The sequence below is a fragment of the Syngnathus scovelli genome, chromosome 10 (assembly GCF_024217435.2).
Source record: "Syngnathus scovelli strain Florida chromosome 10, RoL_Ssco_1.2, whole genome shotgun sequence".
NCBI lineage: Eukaryota > Metazoa > Chordata > Actinopteri > Syngnathiformes > Syngnathidae > Syngnathus > Syngnathus scovelli.
The window spans coordinates 11,289,523-11,307,826 of NC_090856.1; the positions used below are offsets into that span (position 1 = coordinate 11,289,523).

Consider the following 18,304-nt stretch of genomic DNA (forward strand, 5'->3'; position numbering starts at 1 on the left):
GATTCCAAACACGTGAACACAAACATATAACAAATGTTTGTATACCGGTATGATGCACTTTCAATTAAGAGCGCCATGAAGACATCTTTTTCTTTTGTGATCTTTGGTCATGACCTTTGGCGGAGCCAGAAATGATATGAGAAAGCGGCAAGCAACCTTCAAAAAAAGAGCAAAAATGTGGTCAGAAGCTTGGGGGTTTCTCGTCCTCCAAAGTGTCTGATCAAATTGGTAAAGTGTGGATGAACACTTCTGACACAATTCAGCTGAGACAATCGGATGAGTGGACATTTGCATCATAAATAATGTCGTACAATTCCCAATCCAGCCAAAAATAAAAAGCCAATCATTTCAACTTTAGAAGTATTTGAGCAGCCGAGTGGTGACTTTCATGGCTGACTGTGACACACAACAGCTGGCCTGGCAAAGAAATGCCTTCAACGTTGGCGTTTTGAGGCATTGGCCCGTGCCATACCTTCCAAAGCGGTGTTGACAGCCAACAGCTCGTGAAAGCCCAAATGCATCGACCAGTATGGGTGATCCCGGGTCAAGTTGCTTTAAAGAGCTTTATTTTTGGTACGCCCGAGCACACGAAGTCATGCAGGTCAAATAGAAAAGCTCCATCAGCGAAGAAGCGCTTTGGTCCCAAAGAGCCACCGCGAGGCTTGTTGCCAGGCAATCGGGCTCGGTAGGCGGCTTTTCATGGCGGCCGCTTCGACTGGTCGCAAGGAATCGCGCAGAGGTGGAGGGGAACGCTCTCCCAGTGGCGTCCGATGTCCTTGTTTTGGAGTGGCATGGAAACGGCTATCAAAGCCCGGGAATGCGGCTGAGGTGTTGGAGCATGTGTGTTTGGATAGAATAGAACACAGCGTCATGGCTCAGACGTACGGTGACACTCAGAGTGGACACAAAAGACAACACAGACAGACACAGGGAGAAGAGGAGAAGCTGTTCAACAACAAAAAGACCCCTTGTCACCAAAATAAACAGGTTGCCTGGCTGACATAATGATCTTGACAAATTCCCTCGTCACAAGCTCCCTAATTAAACAGCCAGTTGACTTCAGCCGGCAGCCAATTAAGCAGCCGTCGGCATCGCCGCTGAGCTGTGTTCGTGGCAAGTCGCCCAGCCGAGGAGCCAAACTGTTTGGGGCCAGCCCGTAACGGGGCGGCTGAAAAATGAACTCCGCTTGGGTGTTTTTCAGCGTGCGCAGACAGATGGCGCGTTGAGTGCACGCTCCAACTTGTATGACATTTTCAGCGCCTGCAGCCGCTCGGGTCCTTCACACTGTCACAACTCTGCAAGATGGTGTAACTGTAGAACTTCCACTCAATGTGCTTTTCCATGTCGTCAAGAACAAAGCCAAGATCTTATTTTAGTGCACAGCAGAGAAACACACTTGCGCTTTTTTTTTTTTGTGCTATGCCAGTATTATGATGATTTTCTTTCCAGCATTTGATTTCCAGCCACTTTTTATATTTGTCTCAACCACTACTTTCCAAAAGATAGACGAAAATAACGTCAAGAAATAGAGCAAGCCTACTTGATGAGGAGGTGTCCATCCTAAATGCAAAGATGCACAATGTGTGCAAAACGGCTTGATATGTTGCACCTTGCAGTGCATCTCATAAATACCAGTGTCAGAATTTAAAACACGAGGATCCCACCAGAGTCAATTTGCACTGCATTTCTGCACAAGACAAGCTCTTACAACTGAGGACAAAAAAAAGTTGCAGTTTCAAATGAAAAGGACTGACCCTTCATAGCTGGGAACATTGGCGATCACTAGGATCTTCTTTTCCTTTCCTCCCATGCTTCTCATGGACGTGGTGGAGGATCTCTCCCCAGGATTCCTGTCGAGCTCTGAAACGAGTTCCCAATCGATCACAGTGATTCAAGCTCGAGGTGTTTGTTCCGGTAAGGGCTTCTCCGAGAGGAGAGCTCGATCCCAAAGTCGAGCTGCTAATGGCACTTGTGCGGTAGCCGCAGATGTCCCAGGATAAGCACAGATGGGGGGGGGGGGGGGGGGGGGGTTCGAGGAGAGCTGGGGGTTGCGTCTGAGAGGAAGTGTTGCAGGGAACACGTCTTGTTATGAAGGAGCGCGCACTATGCCACAGCAGCGCCGCGTGTTTCCGCAACACGAGAGATGACAGCCAGCCGGCCAACCCACCAGCCAGTCAGGACCTCGGCCAACTCGAGACTGAAAAGCAGCAGACGCTTTGCTTTTGCTTTGTTTGGCTTTTTCAGAAGGCAGCATTGTTCAATCTCAGCTCTCGTAACCACACCGCTGCTCCTCTAATCACACTTTGGGACTCGCCAAGGGCCTGCTCCTAGAATAGCAACCAAATCTAGAGAGGCTCTTGATAAATTCTTTGTTTCACGCTCTGACAAATGACATGTGCCTGTTTGCTGAATAGTCTGAGGCCAAATACATACGCACACATACGCAAGAAGCAGGATGACAGCGATTCATTAAGACACGCTGTCATCGAGCTGCAATCAGTGTAGCCCATAATTACAAAATTTTAAAGCAGAAGTACGGAAATGTACACTTCTTGTTTCTTAAACAAGACCTCATTCACTTATTCATCTACGTAAATGTCAAGTTTCACCATGTGACATGAAATATTCCAGAATGTCATTGGAAAGTATGTGTCCAAGCATTTGTTGGTGTGTTTTCCTGGCGCTCCATCCTGTTGTCGCAATGTATTCCATGCGCTAATTGGCCAGAGCGGGATCTGTTGCCGTTGGGTTTAAAAGTGCTTTACATCCCACCCGCTGCGTCGCCCCGACCAAATGTTCATGCTCCACATTTGCTATATTTAGCTTCTACGCATCGAGATTGGGGCACGCAGGGGCCTATTGCAGGGGGGCAGGTGGAAAAACATTTTCAACACCTTACAGCATGTCCACTGTATGCACCTGAAGAGACTCATGGAAAGGCGTGGCGTGCCGCACTCGGCGGACTGTGGAGGGTACCCGTGTTTGCCAAAAAGGGATGGTGGGGTTCTCAGGCATTCCTCATCCCATACTGTGCCTGCAGCACAAGAGAAAGCTATTGCTTTCAAAAAATGTCAAAGTAGACATAAATGATGTTTGGCATCTTTAAAAAAAAATATTTTAATTCGAACAGAATGACCTTTTAGGCTCAGCTCACCTTGTATTGGATCGTATCGAGGAAGAGGTCGGCCAGCAAAGCTGGGCTTTGCGCTGCCAGCCGTCATTGTTGTGGAACAATCTGCTCATCACGTTTGCATTTTTCCACAATAGCACCTTATTGAGAGCGCTGTTCCCGCAGGGCCTCTCATGTGCCAGCTGTCGGGGTTTAGGGATCAAACCTTTTATTTGTTTTGTAGTTTGGAGAAGTGGATGGCACACGGTTTCAGCGAGCGTAAAAGCGTTTGGAGGCTCGCGGCCGGCGTGACAAAGACGATTAAAAACAAGCACACGAGCAGGGGCCGAACAGGGCCGACCTTGGCTGCCGGTGCGCGTTATCTCGCACTCGTAAAAAAGCCGATAAAGGAGCCTCCTTCTGAACATTGTGTGCTGCCAACAGAACACGCCGTTTTAGATGTCAACAAATGTTGACTTCTTCTAGATGGTGTCTCCATGGCTGAATTAACTCAAAAGGCATCCTTCAATCTTTTGAAAGACTTAAATGACTGCAATCTGGTGGGGGGGGGGGGGGCGGACAGATCCAAACTGAATGCTGCTAGGCTACGCTACATTTGCTGTTTGTATCCTCATGTGAACTACTGCCGCAAGATGCTGCCTAATGCTAGTCCCGCCCTCTCTCCCGCCCTCGACACGACCCGCCGTCCAAGCGATATTATGTTTGCCTTGGGAACCTCGTCAACTCCAGGACAGCAATGAAAGCGAGACCTGTTATTGGACACCTGGAACAGACTCGCCGCTTAGGGCCCTTCGTCTCCCATTGATGAGTGCTGCAAATGGAGAAGGCTTCGTGAAGCGGCGATGGCAAGAACAAGGGTTAAGCAGTCACGTCAGACTGCTACTGCCAGGCGCGGTTGGAGGAGCATCCCTGAATCGTTGCCGAGCCGGCAGATTGTTGGGCAATGCTGCTTTGCTCTTTTTCCCCCACACTGAACAAACAACAACGCGATGCTCTACCATTGTGTGAAATTAAATCATCATCCAGCCGGTCGGGTCGGCTGCCCTCTCGCCCAACACAAATATATCGAGGAGGCCCAGAGTTGTTGCTTGACGACTCGCCAGCCGCCATTGTTGTCCTGTTGCTCTCATTCTAAATACAAAAGGTGCAATTGAGTTTTGTTTTTGTTTTTTTAAATTGAGCATAAGATACATTAAAGGCATCAATTTGTGCACCACTTTCAAAAAGGGACAAGAACATGATTTAACCTTTGCAAACTGAAGAGTTAGTTTGTCCTCGAAGGTCTCAAGTTAATGTGTACAAAAGCAGATAACAGAGACGGATAACAGGTTGTTACTACTTATCTCACCACGGTCATTCAGAGAGCACAGCTCTACGGTACTCATCAATCAAGCAATGAACGCCACCCATTCCGACGTATGTATCCGTCCTTCTTGGCAGACTTTCAAGGAAAACTTTGTGAGCACGGCTACACGATGCTGCTGCTGCTTATGAAAGCGACATCGGCGGTGCAAAGGTCGCCATAAATCAGAGCTGTTGATCACGGTTGCCGAGGCTACGCTGTAAGCCAGCTGGCGTGACGAGCTGAAATCCGCACCATAAATCACATGGAACACACCTTTGCAAACAAGAACCTGTTTTCCTGGCAAACGCCCGCCAGACCGCACACATTTGCCGTCCATAAATCAATCAGCATTTAGACATCTCCACTCAATTGACATCCTCGTCTCTAAATGCAGTGGCAATACATGACAAAGTACAACCGCAGAATTTTGTGACAAAGTTATGTCGAGTTCTCGGGGCTACGTGTACTTGACTTGAGCAATTGCGTTTGTCACGACTTTGTACTTACTCCCTCTTGTTGTCCGTCTTCAAGAAAATGATTTGCGGCGGACGTGCTCAGTCGTCGTCATGAAGCAGTTCTTTATCCCATCTGAAAAACACACAAGTGAGATGTATTAGCTGCATTAGAATTCAAAGTTTGTTGTCTACAATATGAGCGAAGCCACATGAGTGCTATGAGTAGTTAGTAGTTTTGCCTCCTCTGTTTCAATGTACACAAATCAAACTGCTCGGTGTGTGTGTATTTTCAATAAGTCAGCTATGATGGGTGTGTTGGACTGTGTTAGTTATACTGACAAAACAAAAGCGCCCTGTGTGGATGCATGCTGACTGTTGACTTTGTTTGTCTTATCGTCGCACTTGCTCAGTCACGCGCATCCCGCCCACACACAGCAGTCCAAACACAGTGAACAGAGCGAGCCGCGCCCGAGTGTCAATTGGATTCCGGAGCGCACCTCTGGACACATTACTTGCTCTGCTTTTACCTCTCACGGAAATCAAGCGCGTGGAAAAGAGTAAGTAAGCAAAGCGGACCAACTGCTAAAGCAACAACTCAAATAGAAGTTGACAGCGTTGAACGTTCCTTATCGTGCAAATTCTCCTTCACGTTAAAAAATTAAAGTTAAAAGTCGCGTTACGTTGACGCGATAGCCAACTCGAAACGACAAATGAGTAGTTTGTCCGACTGCGTGCGACTTCCATTGCCTGTTTCCTGCTTTCCAGTGTGCCGTTATCTGCCAACTGCAACTTTGCATTGTTTTTCTGACACACTCACACGAAATCAGCTGAAGAGCTAAAAGATGCAAATGAGAATAATGACAACAAAAGAATAATATGTTTGAAAAGTACTTAAATTATCGCATGAGTCGCCTGTTGGAGGCACATTGCTGTCCTTTCAGTCTTGTACACCTGCTATTGAAAAGGTAATCTGGTCAAGAGAAGCAAATTAAAAAAAAAAAAAAAAACGTTCAAAAATTGACAAATTGAAAACTAATTTATTAGGCCTGTTGTTTTTCCGCATGCACAGGTATGCAAGTCATGCGTTTATCTCGTTCTAGGGAAATATTTCAACAATGGCCGCTCTCAGCGTATCCAATACAAATTTTGCTCTGGAGCTGCTGCGCAGCCTGAGCCTGACAAACCCCAGTGGAAACCTCTTTGTCTCCCCGCTCAGCATTAGCTCAGCGTTGGCGATGGTTTACCTGGGAGCCAAAGGGGACACAGCGACACAGATGGCCCAGGTAAGCAGCGGTGCTTCCGCATGCAATTCGGGTGACATCGCATCTAAGATGTCTATTTACCAGATATGAAAAGAACCTTCAGAGCCGGATTAGTTATTATTCCTTAAATAACTCAGCTCAGTGGCCTACTAGTAGAGTGTCCGGCCTGAGGCTGGAAGGTTGTGGGTTCAAACCCCGGCCGGGTCATACCAAAGACTATAAAAATGGGACCCATTGCCTCCCTGCTTGGCACTCAGCATTAAGGGTTGGAATTGGGGGGTTAGATCACCAAATGATTCCCGAGCGCGGCACCGCTGCTGCTCACTGCTCCCCTCTCCCCCAGGGGATGGATCAAAATCACATGGGGATGGGTTAAATGCAGAGGACAAATTTCACCACACCCAGATGTGTGTGTGACAATGATCATTGGAACTTGGGACTTTAACTTTAAAGAAGACTCTGCTCATACTTGCTGCTGGCAGTCTAGTCTTCCCCTTCAGTTTCTTTGAGTGAAAGTAAAAGGTGTGAAGGTCTTAAGTGGGCATCTGACAGGGCATCTGAGTGAGCTCTTGTGTGAGATTCCAAACAAATGTCTCTGTTGCCAGGCCCTGTCCTTCACATCTGGTAAACGCATCCACGCAGACTTCCAAGCTCTCAACACTGACATCAACTCTCCCTCAGCGACGTACACCCTGAAAGTGGCCAATCGCCTTTATGGAGAAACCACTTCCCATTTCCTCTCTGTGAGTTTTCAGGGCCTGGACTCTGCCTTTGAAAAGTATGACACTCCATGTCTGAGGCCTTGTTTGCTGGCAGGAATTCCTCGATGCCACACAGAAGTACTATGAAGCTGATCTGAAGACCGTTGATTTCATCGGGGCTCCAGAGGCGTGCAGGGCAGAGATTAATGGCTGGGTGGAGGAGCGCACCGAGAGTAAGACCTCGTCCCAGCCAAACGTGTAGTGCTGAATGCAAAACGCACAGGTTGCTTTGCTTTCAGACAAGATTCAAGACCTTCTGAAGCCGGGAACGCTCAGCAGCATGACCAGATTGGCTCTGGTCAACGCCATCTACTTCAAAGGCAACTGGAAGCATCGCTTCGATCCGACAAACACCAAGGAGATGCCCTTCAAAGTCAACCAGGTGAAACTACAGCAGGAGATCTGAGCAGAACATAGAGGCTGGGGTACGATCGTAACGGCTGGTCAGATGTAAACCTGTCTCGGTTTCGACATTTGTCAGAATGTGACCACGACGGTGAATATGATGTATATGATGAAGAAAATACCTTACAACTACATCCCCGAGCTGGGTCTGCAAATCCTGGAGTTGCCGTATGTAGACGACCAGCTCAGCATGGTCATCCTGCTTCCCGAGGAGACGACTGATGGCACAGAACCACTGCTTAAGGTACCTTCAATCTTCATCTTTCAGATTCATGCACTAAGCACCAAGTTTGATGTATCTGCAAGAAGCTCACGGTCGCAGGGAGACAACTGCTCTCCCTGTAGGCTTATTTGCAAGTACTTAAAGACCCGTACGTGTTGTTTTGGTGTAGCTAGAGAAGGAGCTTACCCAGTCAAAGCTGAGTGAGTGGACCAACAAAGATAGCATGGACATCCACTCCGAGATCCGTGTCCATCTGCCAAAGTTCAAACTGGAAGAGGAGTACGAGCTCAATGAACCTTTGGCCAAACTGGGCATGACAGATGTCTTTTGCGCTGCCAAGGCCGACCTTTCCGGAATGAATGGCGAGGGGGGCCTTTCTCTGTCCACGGTGGCCCACAAAGCCTTCGTGGAGGTCAACGAGGAGGGCACCGAGGCTGCCGCAGCCACTGCCGGCATCGCGTCCTTCTGCATGCTCAGGGAGGAACACTTCACGGCCGACCACCCCTTCCTCTTCTACATTAGGCACAATAAGTCCAATGCCATCCTTTTCCTCGGAAGGTTCTCCTCTCCTCACTAGACAAATAAGATCAACTCAAATCAAATAAAAAACAAAAATGTAACGGCGGCTACGTTTTTTTTTTTGTACCAAGCATACATCGAAATATTCAATAATTTGACGGTGTGGTGGATGAGCGGTTAGAAAATCCGGTAGTTTGAGCCCCAAATCCTGCCTTGCTGAGTACGTTTTCGCGTATTTGGTTGTCAAGCAGTGCTACCTGGTGGCGAGGTTTGTGTCCTACGCTCGTCCGTATGTACTGCACTTTGTTGCACGTTGTTGACAAAACACAATCTTTAACCGCCCAAGTCCACTTGATTATTTGGTTTTAATTTTGAATTGAGGATGATAATCGTAGGCTACTACTGAAATGCTAACGACTTGGACACACCTGCGTTATCAACCAAACAAGGCAGCTGTGACGCTATCAAAGTTGGCTTGATTTTAACCTTATAGCTAACTGTGCACAAAACGGGCGGCATCTTTCTTTGCACATTCGCCCAGATGGTGTCCTTTATGGCTATTTTTGTGTTTGCCCAGTGCCCACGTGTATATTTGAAGCTATCAACTTGTCTCATATCAACTCCACCTGTAGCTTCAAGATATTATAATATCTTGACTACTATAGTACTACATGAAATTTTATGGTCAACTGAATCGTCATCTTAAAAATATAAACAAATATTACGACAAAATTCTGAACTTTGTGTACAAGCAAGCGATGTCACCTATTCCTAGGGCCGAGAAGAAATAATGGAAAACGGTCCTGAACGCGCATGACAAATACTTTCGTGTCACCCTGGCTTTTAAATCGAGCGCACCCTTAGCTTGCCCACTTTGGCCGTTGGATGCTTGTGCGTTGAAAAGGGCGGAGATTCCGTGCGCACATAAAAGAGTTATTTCTATCAGCCGCGTGACAGCACCGATATTCAGTGAATATTATTCACGTTTGATTGTTGCTTTGCAACATCAAATGACTGGTAGGTTGAAATGTATCCTTGTTCTTTATGTTTAAACTTCAGTTAGTGCCATCGCAATGTATTTTGTTTTATCACTAATATTGCCATAAATGTAATTTTAAATATGTATGCAGCCATTCAGTTTTTTTTTTTTTTTTTTTTTTTTAGAAAAGGTCGAATTAAGTTTGCTGTAAAGTGTCTAGTTCATTTTAGTTTCATCTTGAAAATACATCCGAACGACAAATAAACTTTGTTACAAATGCACATACGGATGCATGCATCACGAGTGCCACGATTGCGTGTCCTTGTTGGTGTGGTTTTATCACTTGGTTAGAATGTGTGTAGTTTGCCACAATTTTATCTGTGCAGAAAGAGGCTCTTTTTGATGCTACATCCAGCTTCCGTCTTGCAGCGTGCATGTCTGGGCAAAACATCGCTGATGATTGGGCAATTTTAACCTCCTTAATTTTGTATTAAAAAAAAGTGAAGTTCATATACGTATTACACATAACTGACGTGTATGGTTCAATAAATGTGGGTGCAAAAATATCCCATTTAAAGAGTTTCATTTTGCTAGTGTGGGTCTTTAAAATGTAGTACACCATTACATTCATGAAGCGTTTATGGAGCACTGCTTTTAGAGTTACTAAACAAATGTGATATAGTTGCAGGCATGGGTCACCTCTTGTCCTACCGCAATTGCCTCCTGCTGCTCTGCATCTTTTCCAACTGGATACCAGCAGCCACCGGGCTCTTTGAATGGCTGAGGCAGACTGAGCATCCTCCAGCAGAAACAGCGCCTCCTCCTCCATCTGCAGATGCCATTCTAGCAAAGGAAGCACAGTTTAAAATGTCAACCGCTGATGAGAGGTTCCTGTCTGAGGCCAAGCAGATGGAGCTCAGTCCTCTAGACAGCTGCCACCACAAGGTAATCACAACATTGGAACTAAAAATTGAGGCAAATAGTGACGTTGTGTTGATTTCGAACGTTGATTCCAGATGTTCTCACGGTCGTATCATACAATTGGTGTGATGGCATTTCGAGAAAAGTTTAGCATACTGTTCTGTGTAGGTGGTTGCTCAGTTAAAAGTGAGCTGTGAAGGTCTCTCAGAAGAGGAACTGGCGAAACTGGGTGTCACATTGTTCAACTGCCAGGCACAGATTGAGGGACGCACAACGTATTCATGTACACAACACATGGTAAGCCGCAAAATGTACACAACACATGGTAAGCCGTGAAATTCCACACGACTATAAATGACCAAGTTCTGTGCATGTCCACTTATTGTCTGGTCCTCCCAAATAACTGATCTCTATATAGCATTGCACTAAGTACCGGTACCGTAACCTGAATTTTGGGAAGCAAAAATGCTTCCATTACTTTAAGGTGATGGTTACGTTTACCATTTGCAATTTCAGAGCATAAAGGAATGCACGGCAGCGATGGACCCGGACACGTGGAACGCCTATCACATCGTGAGCAACAGGGCTCGCGCCGTGTGCTACGCGATTCGCCAGCAACTCTTTCGGCTCAGGGCAGAGCGCACCGTAAACATGCTCATCTCCACAGCTGCCAGCCAACTAGCTGCAATGGAAGACCTCAAGGTAGGTAGCGTGCATGTGTTTTCTGTTTGACCAGAATTACAATTACTTTTTGGGATACTGATTTGAGTGTTTTGTGTCAGGACGGCCAATTGGAGCTAAGAGAGCTGATGGCAGCGTCACTGGACCAGCTCCTGAAGGGCCACGGTGAGCTCCAGACTCAGCAGGTCAAGCTGCATGAAGGCCAGAGTCAAATGCAAAGTGATCTGAGAGACAACCTGCAGCGTCTGGCTCAGGAGAAAGCCTTCATTGCCTCAGGACAAGAACTGGTGGCCCGGCTCATCCGGGAAATTACCGATCGAATGGGTGAGAGCTTTTGCGCTTCTTTGGCTCCTATTGGAGAGGATTTAGCAGTGGGTTCTAAGTGTGAGTCAAGCTCAAATCTTTATAGATTTAATTTGATGACTTAAATGTGCAGTGGGAACGTTGCGCTTTTGATTCCCTTTGTCAGAATATGCAGAAGACCCAATCCCACACAATCTACCTGAGTTGTAAGTTTTAGCAGCTGCGGTTGTGAACCAGTCCAATGCTGCCTTTTCTGCTGCAGCGCTTGTTCGTGAGAATGTGCAGATGCAAGGCTCCCAAGTGCAGGACAGACACAGAGCCATCGTTCAAGACCTGGAGCACGTCAGACACCAAGCTCAGGACATTCAGCAAAAACTAGGTATCAAAAGTCCAATCTGACGCTTGCAAGTTAGATGAGTCAGTTTTGACATGAGCCGACCTGTGTCTTCAGACAACAGCGTGTCAGAGTTTGTCCAGTACCAAGAGCGGACTTTGCGCTACTACGTCGATGTCATGAGCAAACTGGAAAGCATGAACATCAGTCTGGGTGTGGTGCTGCGCTTCTTGGACGAAACGCGGGGCCGCATAGAGCAACGGCTCGACACCATTCGAGGTTACCTCGATTGGGCGGGTGAGTTACACTTGCTGATCAGGTCGCCTCCCCTCCCCTTTTCGAAGTGGCATTTGTTGCCTTTCCAGGTTTCAGCGTCACCGCCATGTGGACGTGCGTCAAACACGCCGGCTATTTCCTGCTGTTTGCTGTCCTCCAGTCGTTCCTGTGTTGTCCGGTTTTCTCTCGGGTCGCGTTGCTGCTTACTGTGCCCTTGAACGCAGTGGCTGAGGTCAACGGGCAGCCAGCGCTGGGTCCGGCGAGTCTCGGCTACCTAATGGTCACGCTTTGGCTTGGTATGAGCTTGAAGCCGGCTGCCAGCACAATTGGCGTGTTGATCTGTTGCAGCTCCGTTTTCTTGGCCTCCTCAGGACATCGGTTTGTCAGCCAGTTACGGGTTCATTTTCCGAGCAGAGGCAGAGCGTCTGCTGCGTTCCCGTTTGAACCGTCGGTGGAGCCACGAGAGTCCTGCGACACATACCCGCGATCCTCGGCACCACACAAGTGAGTTTGCCAAGCTTCTTTGGTGCCAAAAAGTATAGAGTATTTCATGGTACCTCATGGCATCTTTTTGCCCTCAGGAAAGAGTACCGTTGCAGTGAACAGAACCAGCTGCTGAAGCAAAAAACTGGTACGTCAAGTTTGAATCTATCAAATCGTCCAAGAAGGTTGTAAGAACGGCTCGGACGGAATGTTCTCGTGCCATGCACGTGATCTTGCTCCAGCTGCAGGATCTTCCCACACGAAACTGGCAGCAAGTAGACCAGCACATCACTGCCTTCCTCCTTTTCTAACCCAGCCTGTTCTTTCAGCAGTAAGCTCGTTGAAGGAAGGTTGCAATCGCAGAATCGTAGTAATTGACTCTTTTTTGTCTGTTTTCAAGGGTTTGATTGACGATATTCCCTGCAGAAAGCCTTTTGACTCTTTGAATGACTCTCACTTGGCGAATGACTCAAGACGCGCATCTCCCTTGCCATCAATGAGCACCAGGTCAGTGGCTGTTGCTTGTTGCGCCAAGTAACTGTTGAGAGCAAAGTTGTTGTTTGGCATTCAAGAGAAGTCGTATGCTCAAAATGCTGATACGGCCAACGGTTATTGCATGAATTTATGTAGAAAATTGCAATTGCCGGTCTTTTCAGCTCTCTATTAGGGCGTCCGTTCTGCAAGTCGATCACCAAAGCAAGGAAAGTGTGCAAAAAGAGAGCGCTGTTTGGACGAGATTACTGCAGAATCCATCAAGACAAACTCGACTCCTCTTCACTCAACTAAAATGTGACCTTGAAATTTGTACGTCTATGTATTGCTTACTTTTTAACCCCCTTCCAGGCACCAACTGTCCTTTTTAAACAATCTGTAATAAATTTAAAGCAAAACTTGTTTGACTCAGATGATACTTACCAAGAGTAAAAACAGATTTGAGTTGGGCAGGCCATTTAATGTGGAACTGCGGCAAACCACGAAGAATCGATCGGATTTTCCCCACATGATACACACGACAATGAAATTCATGTTTGCTTTTTGTAACCTTTTTCTGGACAACTTGGTCTCTGCAGCTGGGCGAGGCTGTCACCTGGCCGCTCTCCATCCCGCCACTCGGATTTCGTCAACAACTTCACTTGCGAGCTGTGTCGTAGTGTGTAACAAACCAGTCGCAGGTTTCCTTGAGAGCTGGAAGGAAGGCAGAAGTCAGGTGACAGCCTTGATCCGAAACTGCCGCCGGAAGCGTTTTTCCTCATGGTCCCACCTTGTTTGAAGGGTGTAAAGTGGAAATGTGGAAGGTAGCCGCACAGCTTTGCATTGCTGGCTGTCTTTCTGAACTGCCCGTCCGATTTGCTGCGATCGTACTGCAGCGATGGTCAAGGAAACGAGAGCTGTTTCTTAATGGCATGACATTGACGTGAAGTACAGCATGTGTCTCATACAGTTTCACTCCTGTCCAATTTAGTGAGTTATGCAAATCAAATAACTTTCCTGAGGAATGACATCCAGACACCTGCTGCAGCAGTAAACATGACCATATATTGTATTTTAGGATACAACCACTTGGCCTTTAAAGTCCAGTGCTTGCACAACCGTGTCGGCCGCTTCTTTGATTGACACTTCGTCTTCCTCCCCGACTCACATCGACAGACAAAACGGTTTCATTGTCATTCTGGATATTCCGAGTCGGCGATGGATGCCCTACAAAGACTTACCGGAAAGGATGATGGGATCCACCTCAGGATACTCTCTCAAAACCCAGAGGAAGAGGCGAGCCAAGTCCAAAGAGTAAATGAACTGCCTTTTGGGAGTGCCGGAGCCCCAGACCACCAAGGGCTTGTTCTCCTCTGACAACAGTGCAGAGACACACAATAGCCTGCACTTATTTTTGACACGTCATAGGGTCGCTTCATGTGTATCATAGCTCGTCAAGTCTTGGATGAAAAACACTTGAAGTGACGCTACCGCTTGAAGCGTCAATTTAAGTAAAGCGCCGAAGCTGTGCATCCCCATTTGTCTGCTTGAAAAGTTGCACCTTACTTTTGGCAATGTAGGTTTTATGAATTAGGCCCGGCAGCACGTGGCCATCTTCAATGCCGAAGTTGTCATGGGGACCAAACACGTTTGTGGGGATGACAGCCGTGTAGCAGCGTCCATGCTGCTGGAAGTAGGCCCTGCACGACATCAATGCACCACATTAGACTTTGGCAATCGAGACAATGAGTTGAAAAGTGCAAATTACAAAAAGATGTCCGTAAACACGAGCCTAATAAAAGCCAGCACAAGTGTATGCTTGCAAATTCGGAAAAAGTCAAAACACCAGGCTAAGATTTGGGTAGGATAGTGAATTGACCTTTAAACTCAGTTAGCAAAATTACCAGTAACCAGTAAGAGTTACTCCTATGATGACAAAGTGGAAAGCTGTTTTGTTGAGAACTGCAACTTTAGAGCTCTGAAATGTTGTGTCCCTTCCTCCTTTGCAGTTAAGTCAATAGTCACATAAGCACTCAGTATGCCCACCTGTTGTGGACATCTAACATTCTTTTTGCATAGGCATAGCCAAAGTTGGACTCGTGAGGTGGGCCATTATGGATCTGCAGGGTGAAAGAAACACATTCAAGCTGAATGAGACTGTGCATATCACACAATTCGGATGCAGACAGGAAATTCTGGAGGGGGCCCTTCATAATTTTATGAATTTTCTGTATAGTGACCATTAAAATATATTGTGTAAAAACACAACATGAAAAAAAACATGTTTCAGCAGCATAGGAAAGAGAAGCCAGTGATCTCAGCCTTATTCTGAATTACCTTCCAAAAGCGCAACTTAATATACAGACACTTCTTCTGACATTGATTCTGTTTTTACTAATTATGAACAAATCAGACTCCAACCACTGTTTTAGAAGGGGTTATTTGTCTGACGTTCTCAAAACACCTCAAACAGTCACCAGAGTACCGTTCCTGCTGTAAAACACACCCAATAAATGCCGCCGCTTACCATAGTCTCATTGATGGGATATGCGGTCTTATCAGGAAATATGCAGGTGGACAGACAGGAGACGACCTTAAGCACACCTACTTCATGTGCGGCCTGCAGCACGTTGTCATTGATGTGGATGTTATTCCTCTGAGGAGAAGAAATACTACAGTTGCTGGAAGTGACGAGTTTGATCAAGAGTACCAAAACAAAAAAGTGCACTTTTATGTACCCAAAAGTCCAGGTTACGCTTCAAATTTTTGAAAAGGCCCCCCACCATGGCGGCCAGGTGGATAACATGGGTGGGCTGGTGTTTCCTGAACACTTCCTGCGTCTCTTGCATGCTCCTACAAGACCCAAGCACACAAGCATCGAGATTAGAGACCTTTGACAGCAACTTTCAAATAAGAGTTGAGTGAGTGCCCACGTGAGGTCGGCATCTTTGGAGGAGAGGAAGATCCACTCTTCACCTTCGTAGCCTGCCCCTTCCTCTTTCACCACATGTTGTATGGCCATCCCCACCAAGCCGGAGCCTCCAGTCACCAACACCTTCATCTGGCCACTGACAGCTCTACTGGACATTAACAAGAAGAAGATAGACTACCTTTTAAATTGCGTGGCATCGGACAAATTGACTGGACTGGGCAGTGAAACTACGGAGAGATAAGTGGTAAAAAGGGAGAACTTTGACAGCCGCAAATGTTGATTATTGTATATTTGAACATTTAACGCAATGATTCCATTCTAAAAAAAAAAAAATGGAGGAACACTTGTGCGAGTTCTAAGTGTAATCGCCACAACTAAACTAGTCGCTAACTACGTTTCAGGTTAAAATCCATGTAGCTAACACATTTTAGCAAGCATGTATGTAACCGCATAAAATGTATACCTCCGCGTAGAAACACGTTTCACTTGGCCCCTTTTCTACAACAACGTGCTTATCGTACGAAAGCAAAAAAACAATTTAACCGTCAATCGAGCTCAGTGGTTTAACCACACAATATCGCCACTACGAAGTTGTAACAACAAACTGACACTTCCGGTTTTGCCTTCAAATTAAAACTAATTTGCCATTTTGTTTAACGGAAGTTATAAATTAGAGCAGTGTTTCCCAACCTTTTTTTATTCACGGCACACCTTTTCATTGGAAAAAATCTCGAGGCACACCACCACCAAAAATCTGTTAAGTGTTACACCGGCTTCTATATTAAAATCAGTTATATTACATCAAAAGACGTAAAATTCTATTTCTATCTATAAAAATAGGTAAAGACCCAATGGTTGTCACACACATCTGGGTGTGGTGAAATTTGTCTGTATAAATATGTATGGAGAGTCAAATGATTGAATAAAAATAAATACTAAATATTCTTTAAATTGTATTTCTTTTGTAAATAAAAGTGAGTTTTTGAAAAAAGGTTTTAGACAGTGTAAGAAATAAACTATTGAAAGTGATTGTGATCAAAATTCTAAAGAATTAATATGACTTTGTTTACTGTTTTAGACTAGCTCTATAAATATTGCGATATTAAGAACAAAGTCACTTTTAAAGACGCTCTGCTGTTCTGACAGCGGCTGAGTGGCTATCACAGTCGAGGTGTCTCGACTTGACTGTGTATTTTATGTTGGTGAAAAATGAACAATCCAGGTTCTCCCGTTAAACTACATGTTCTGATTTCCATCGGACCGAAAACGCACCACAGCCGTCATAGTGTCACTGTTAGTAAAAGCACACAGCAACAGACATAAACTGAGTATGCCACAACATGAAATCTCAAGCTTCTTCGATTTGCCACGCATGCACGATTAGCAAGTGGCTGACCAGGCCTTGCGCTAACTGACCAGTGGTTTGGCGATCCTGTTTACAATGCGCCCCGTAATTAATGTTGGACAATTTCCCACGGCACAGCTGAACATCTCTCACAGCACACTGTACGGGAAACACTGAATTAGAGCACCGTTATAGCTAACTGCAGGGAACCCGTCGATCCATTTTCAATACTGCTTGTCTCTACGGGGGGTCGCGGGTGTGCTGGAGCCTATCCCAGCATTCATCTGGCAGTAGGCGGGGAACAGCCTAAATCGGTTGCCAGCCAATCGCAGGGCACACTCGCACTCACACCCAGGGGCAATTTGTAGTGCTCAATCTGCCTACCAAGCATATTATTGGGATCTGGGAGGAAACCGCAGTGCCCGGAGAAAACCCACGCGGGCACGGGGAGAACATGCAAACTTTACACAGGAACCCCCACAATAAATATGTATTCATTGTGTGTGCGTGTGTTAAATTACACAAAGCCCCATTTGAAATAAAGTTTCTAAATGTTCAACGTTGATTTACTGATATTGCCTTCTTTTTCACAATTTTGCCACTCCTCTTGCTTGGTGCTATTAGTTTTTTTCCCCCACTAGAAAAACAAAGTAAAACGACAACAAAAATATCAAAAGTCACTACAAACCTGTGAAAAGTGCCGGAGTTACCCCAAATAAAGTTCAGATATTTGAGGAAGCTTTCGTTGTATATATGTGTGTGTATATATATATATATATATATATATATATATATATATATATATATATATATATATATATATATACATATACATATACATATATATATATATATATATATATATATATATACATATATATATATATATACATATACATATACATATATATATACATATACATATATATATATATATACATATATATATATATACATATATATATATATATATATATACATACATATATATATATATATATATATACATATACATACATATATATATATACATACATACATATATATATATATATATATATACATATATATATATATATATATATATATATATACATATATATATATATATATATATATATATACATATATATATATATATACATATATATATATATATATATATACATATATATATATATATATATATATATATATATATATATATATATATATATATATATATATATATATATATATATATATATATATATACATATACATATATATATATATATATACATATATATATATATATATATATATATATATACATATATATATATATATATATACATATATATACATATATATATATATATATATATATACATATATATATATATATATATACATATATATATATGTGTATATATATATATATATATATATATATACATACACACATATATATATATATATATACATACACATATATAT

The 18,304-nt window shown here is 44.5% G+C and overlaps 4 protein-coding genes and 1 long non-coding RNA gene across 13 annotated transcripts in view; 2 read left to right on the plus strand and 3 right to left on the minus strand.

Moving 5' to 3' along the window:
- The window catches only part of mylk4b (myosin light chain kinase family, member 4b), a 20,745-nt gene extending 13,170 nt beyond the window's left edge, over positions 1–7,575 (minus strand). For 2 of the 5 annotated variants that reach the window (XM_049732394.2, XM_049732392.2), the window contains exon 1: positions 1,755–2,023. In XM_049732394.2, the coding sequence (XP_049588351.1) occupies positions 1,755–1,819 (65 nt within the window). In that variant the 5' untranslated portion in view covers positions 1,820–2,023. Of the gene's footprint in view, positions 1–45; positions 157–1,754; positions 2,024–4,982; positions 5,064–7,480 lie in introns of those variants that run through there. The other 3 variants (XM_049732396.1, XM_049732395.2, XM_049732393.1) reach the window with 3 other exon arrangements.
- Positions 5,325–8,201, plus strand: serpinb1 (serpin peptidase inhibitor, clade B (ovalbumin), member 1). Of its 2 annotated transcripts, none has more exons than XM_049732408.1 (7): positions 5,325–5,487; positions 6,031–6,213; positions 6,798–6,935; positions 7,009–7,126; positions 7,193–7,335; positions 7,435–7,602; positions 7,751–8,201. In XM_049732408.1, exons 2-7 carry the CDS (start codon positions 6,046–6,048, stop codon positions 8,156–8,158), a joined length of 1,143 nt encoding a protein of 380 aa, XP_049588365.1. In that variant the 5' UTR covers positions 5,325–5,487; positions 6,031–6,045; the 3' UTR covers positions 8,159–8,201. The 2 variants fall into 2 exon arrangements, with proteins under 2 accessions (XP_049588365.1, XP_068508200.1); XM_068652099.1 differs by having other exon boundaries at positions 5,380–5,487; positions 6,147–6,213.
- Positions 7,946–8,335, minus strand: LOC137840667 (uncharacterized). Its single transcript, XR_011087514.1, has 2 exons — positions 8,237–8,335; positions 7,946–8,154 (listed from the first exon to the last, which is right to left on the minus strand). It is a non-coding gene; the product is annotated as an uncharacterized lncRNA (long non-coding RNA).
- On the plus strand, positions 8,274–12,775 carry bmb (brambleberry). Its single transcript, XM_049732399.2, has 12 exons — positions 8,274–9,117; positions 9,762–10,024; positions 10,169–10,297; positions 10,517–10,702; positions 10,783–11,005; positions 11,247–11,363; positions 11,436–11,615; positions 11,684–11,890; positions 11,966–12,098; positions 12,176–12,225; positions 12,478–12,584; positions 12,734–12,775. Exons 1-11 carry the CDS (start codon positions 9,111–9,113, stop codon positions 12,486–12,488), a joined length of 1,506 nt encoding a protein of 501 aa, XP_049588356.1. The 5' UTR covers positions 8,274–9,110; the 3' UTR covers positions 12,489–12,584; positions 12,734–12,775.
- Positions 9,701–17,105, minus strand: LOC125976295 (GDP-L-fucose synthase). 4 transcript variants are annotated; one of them, XR_011087513.1, is made up of 11 exons: positions 16,897–17,104; positions 15,525–15,625; positions 15,287–15,401; positions 15,076–15,204; positions 14,595–14,668; positions 14,115–14,248; positions 13,790–13,921; positions 13,632–13,711; positions 13,339–13,438; positions 13,120–13,262; positions 9,701–9,922 (listed from the first exon to the last, which is right to left on the minus strand). XR_011087513.1 is itself a non-coding variant. In XM_049732411.2 (10 exons), the coding sequence occupies exons 1-10, from the start codon at positions 16,969–16,971 to the stop codon at positions 13,207–13,209; spliced, it is 996 nt and encodes a 331-aa protein (XP_049588368.1). In that variant the 5' UTR covers positions 16,972–17,103; the 3' UTR covers positions 13,009–13,206. The 4 variants fall into 4 exon arrangements, 3 of the variants coding, with proteins under 3 accessions (XP_049588368.1, XP_049588369.1, XP_049588367.1); XM_049732411.2 differs by lacking the exon at positions 9,701–9,922 and having other exon boundaries at positions 13,009–13,262; positions 16,897–17,103; XM_049732412.1 differs by lacking the exons at positions 9,701–9,922; positions 16,897–17,104 and adding an exon at positions 15,944–16,107 and having other exon boundaries at positions 13,009–13,262; positions 15,482–15,628.
- Positions 17,106–18,304: the final 1,199 nt, after the last annotated feature.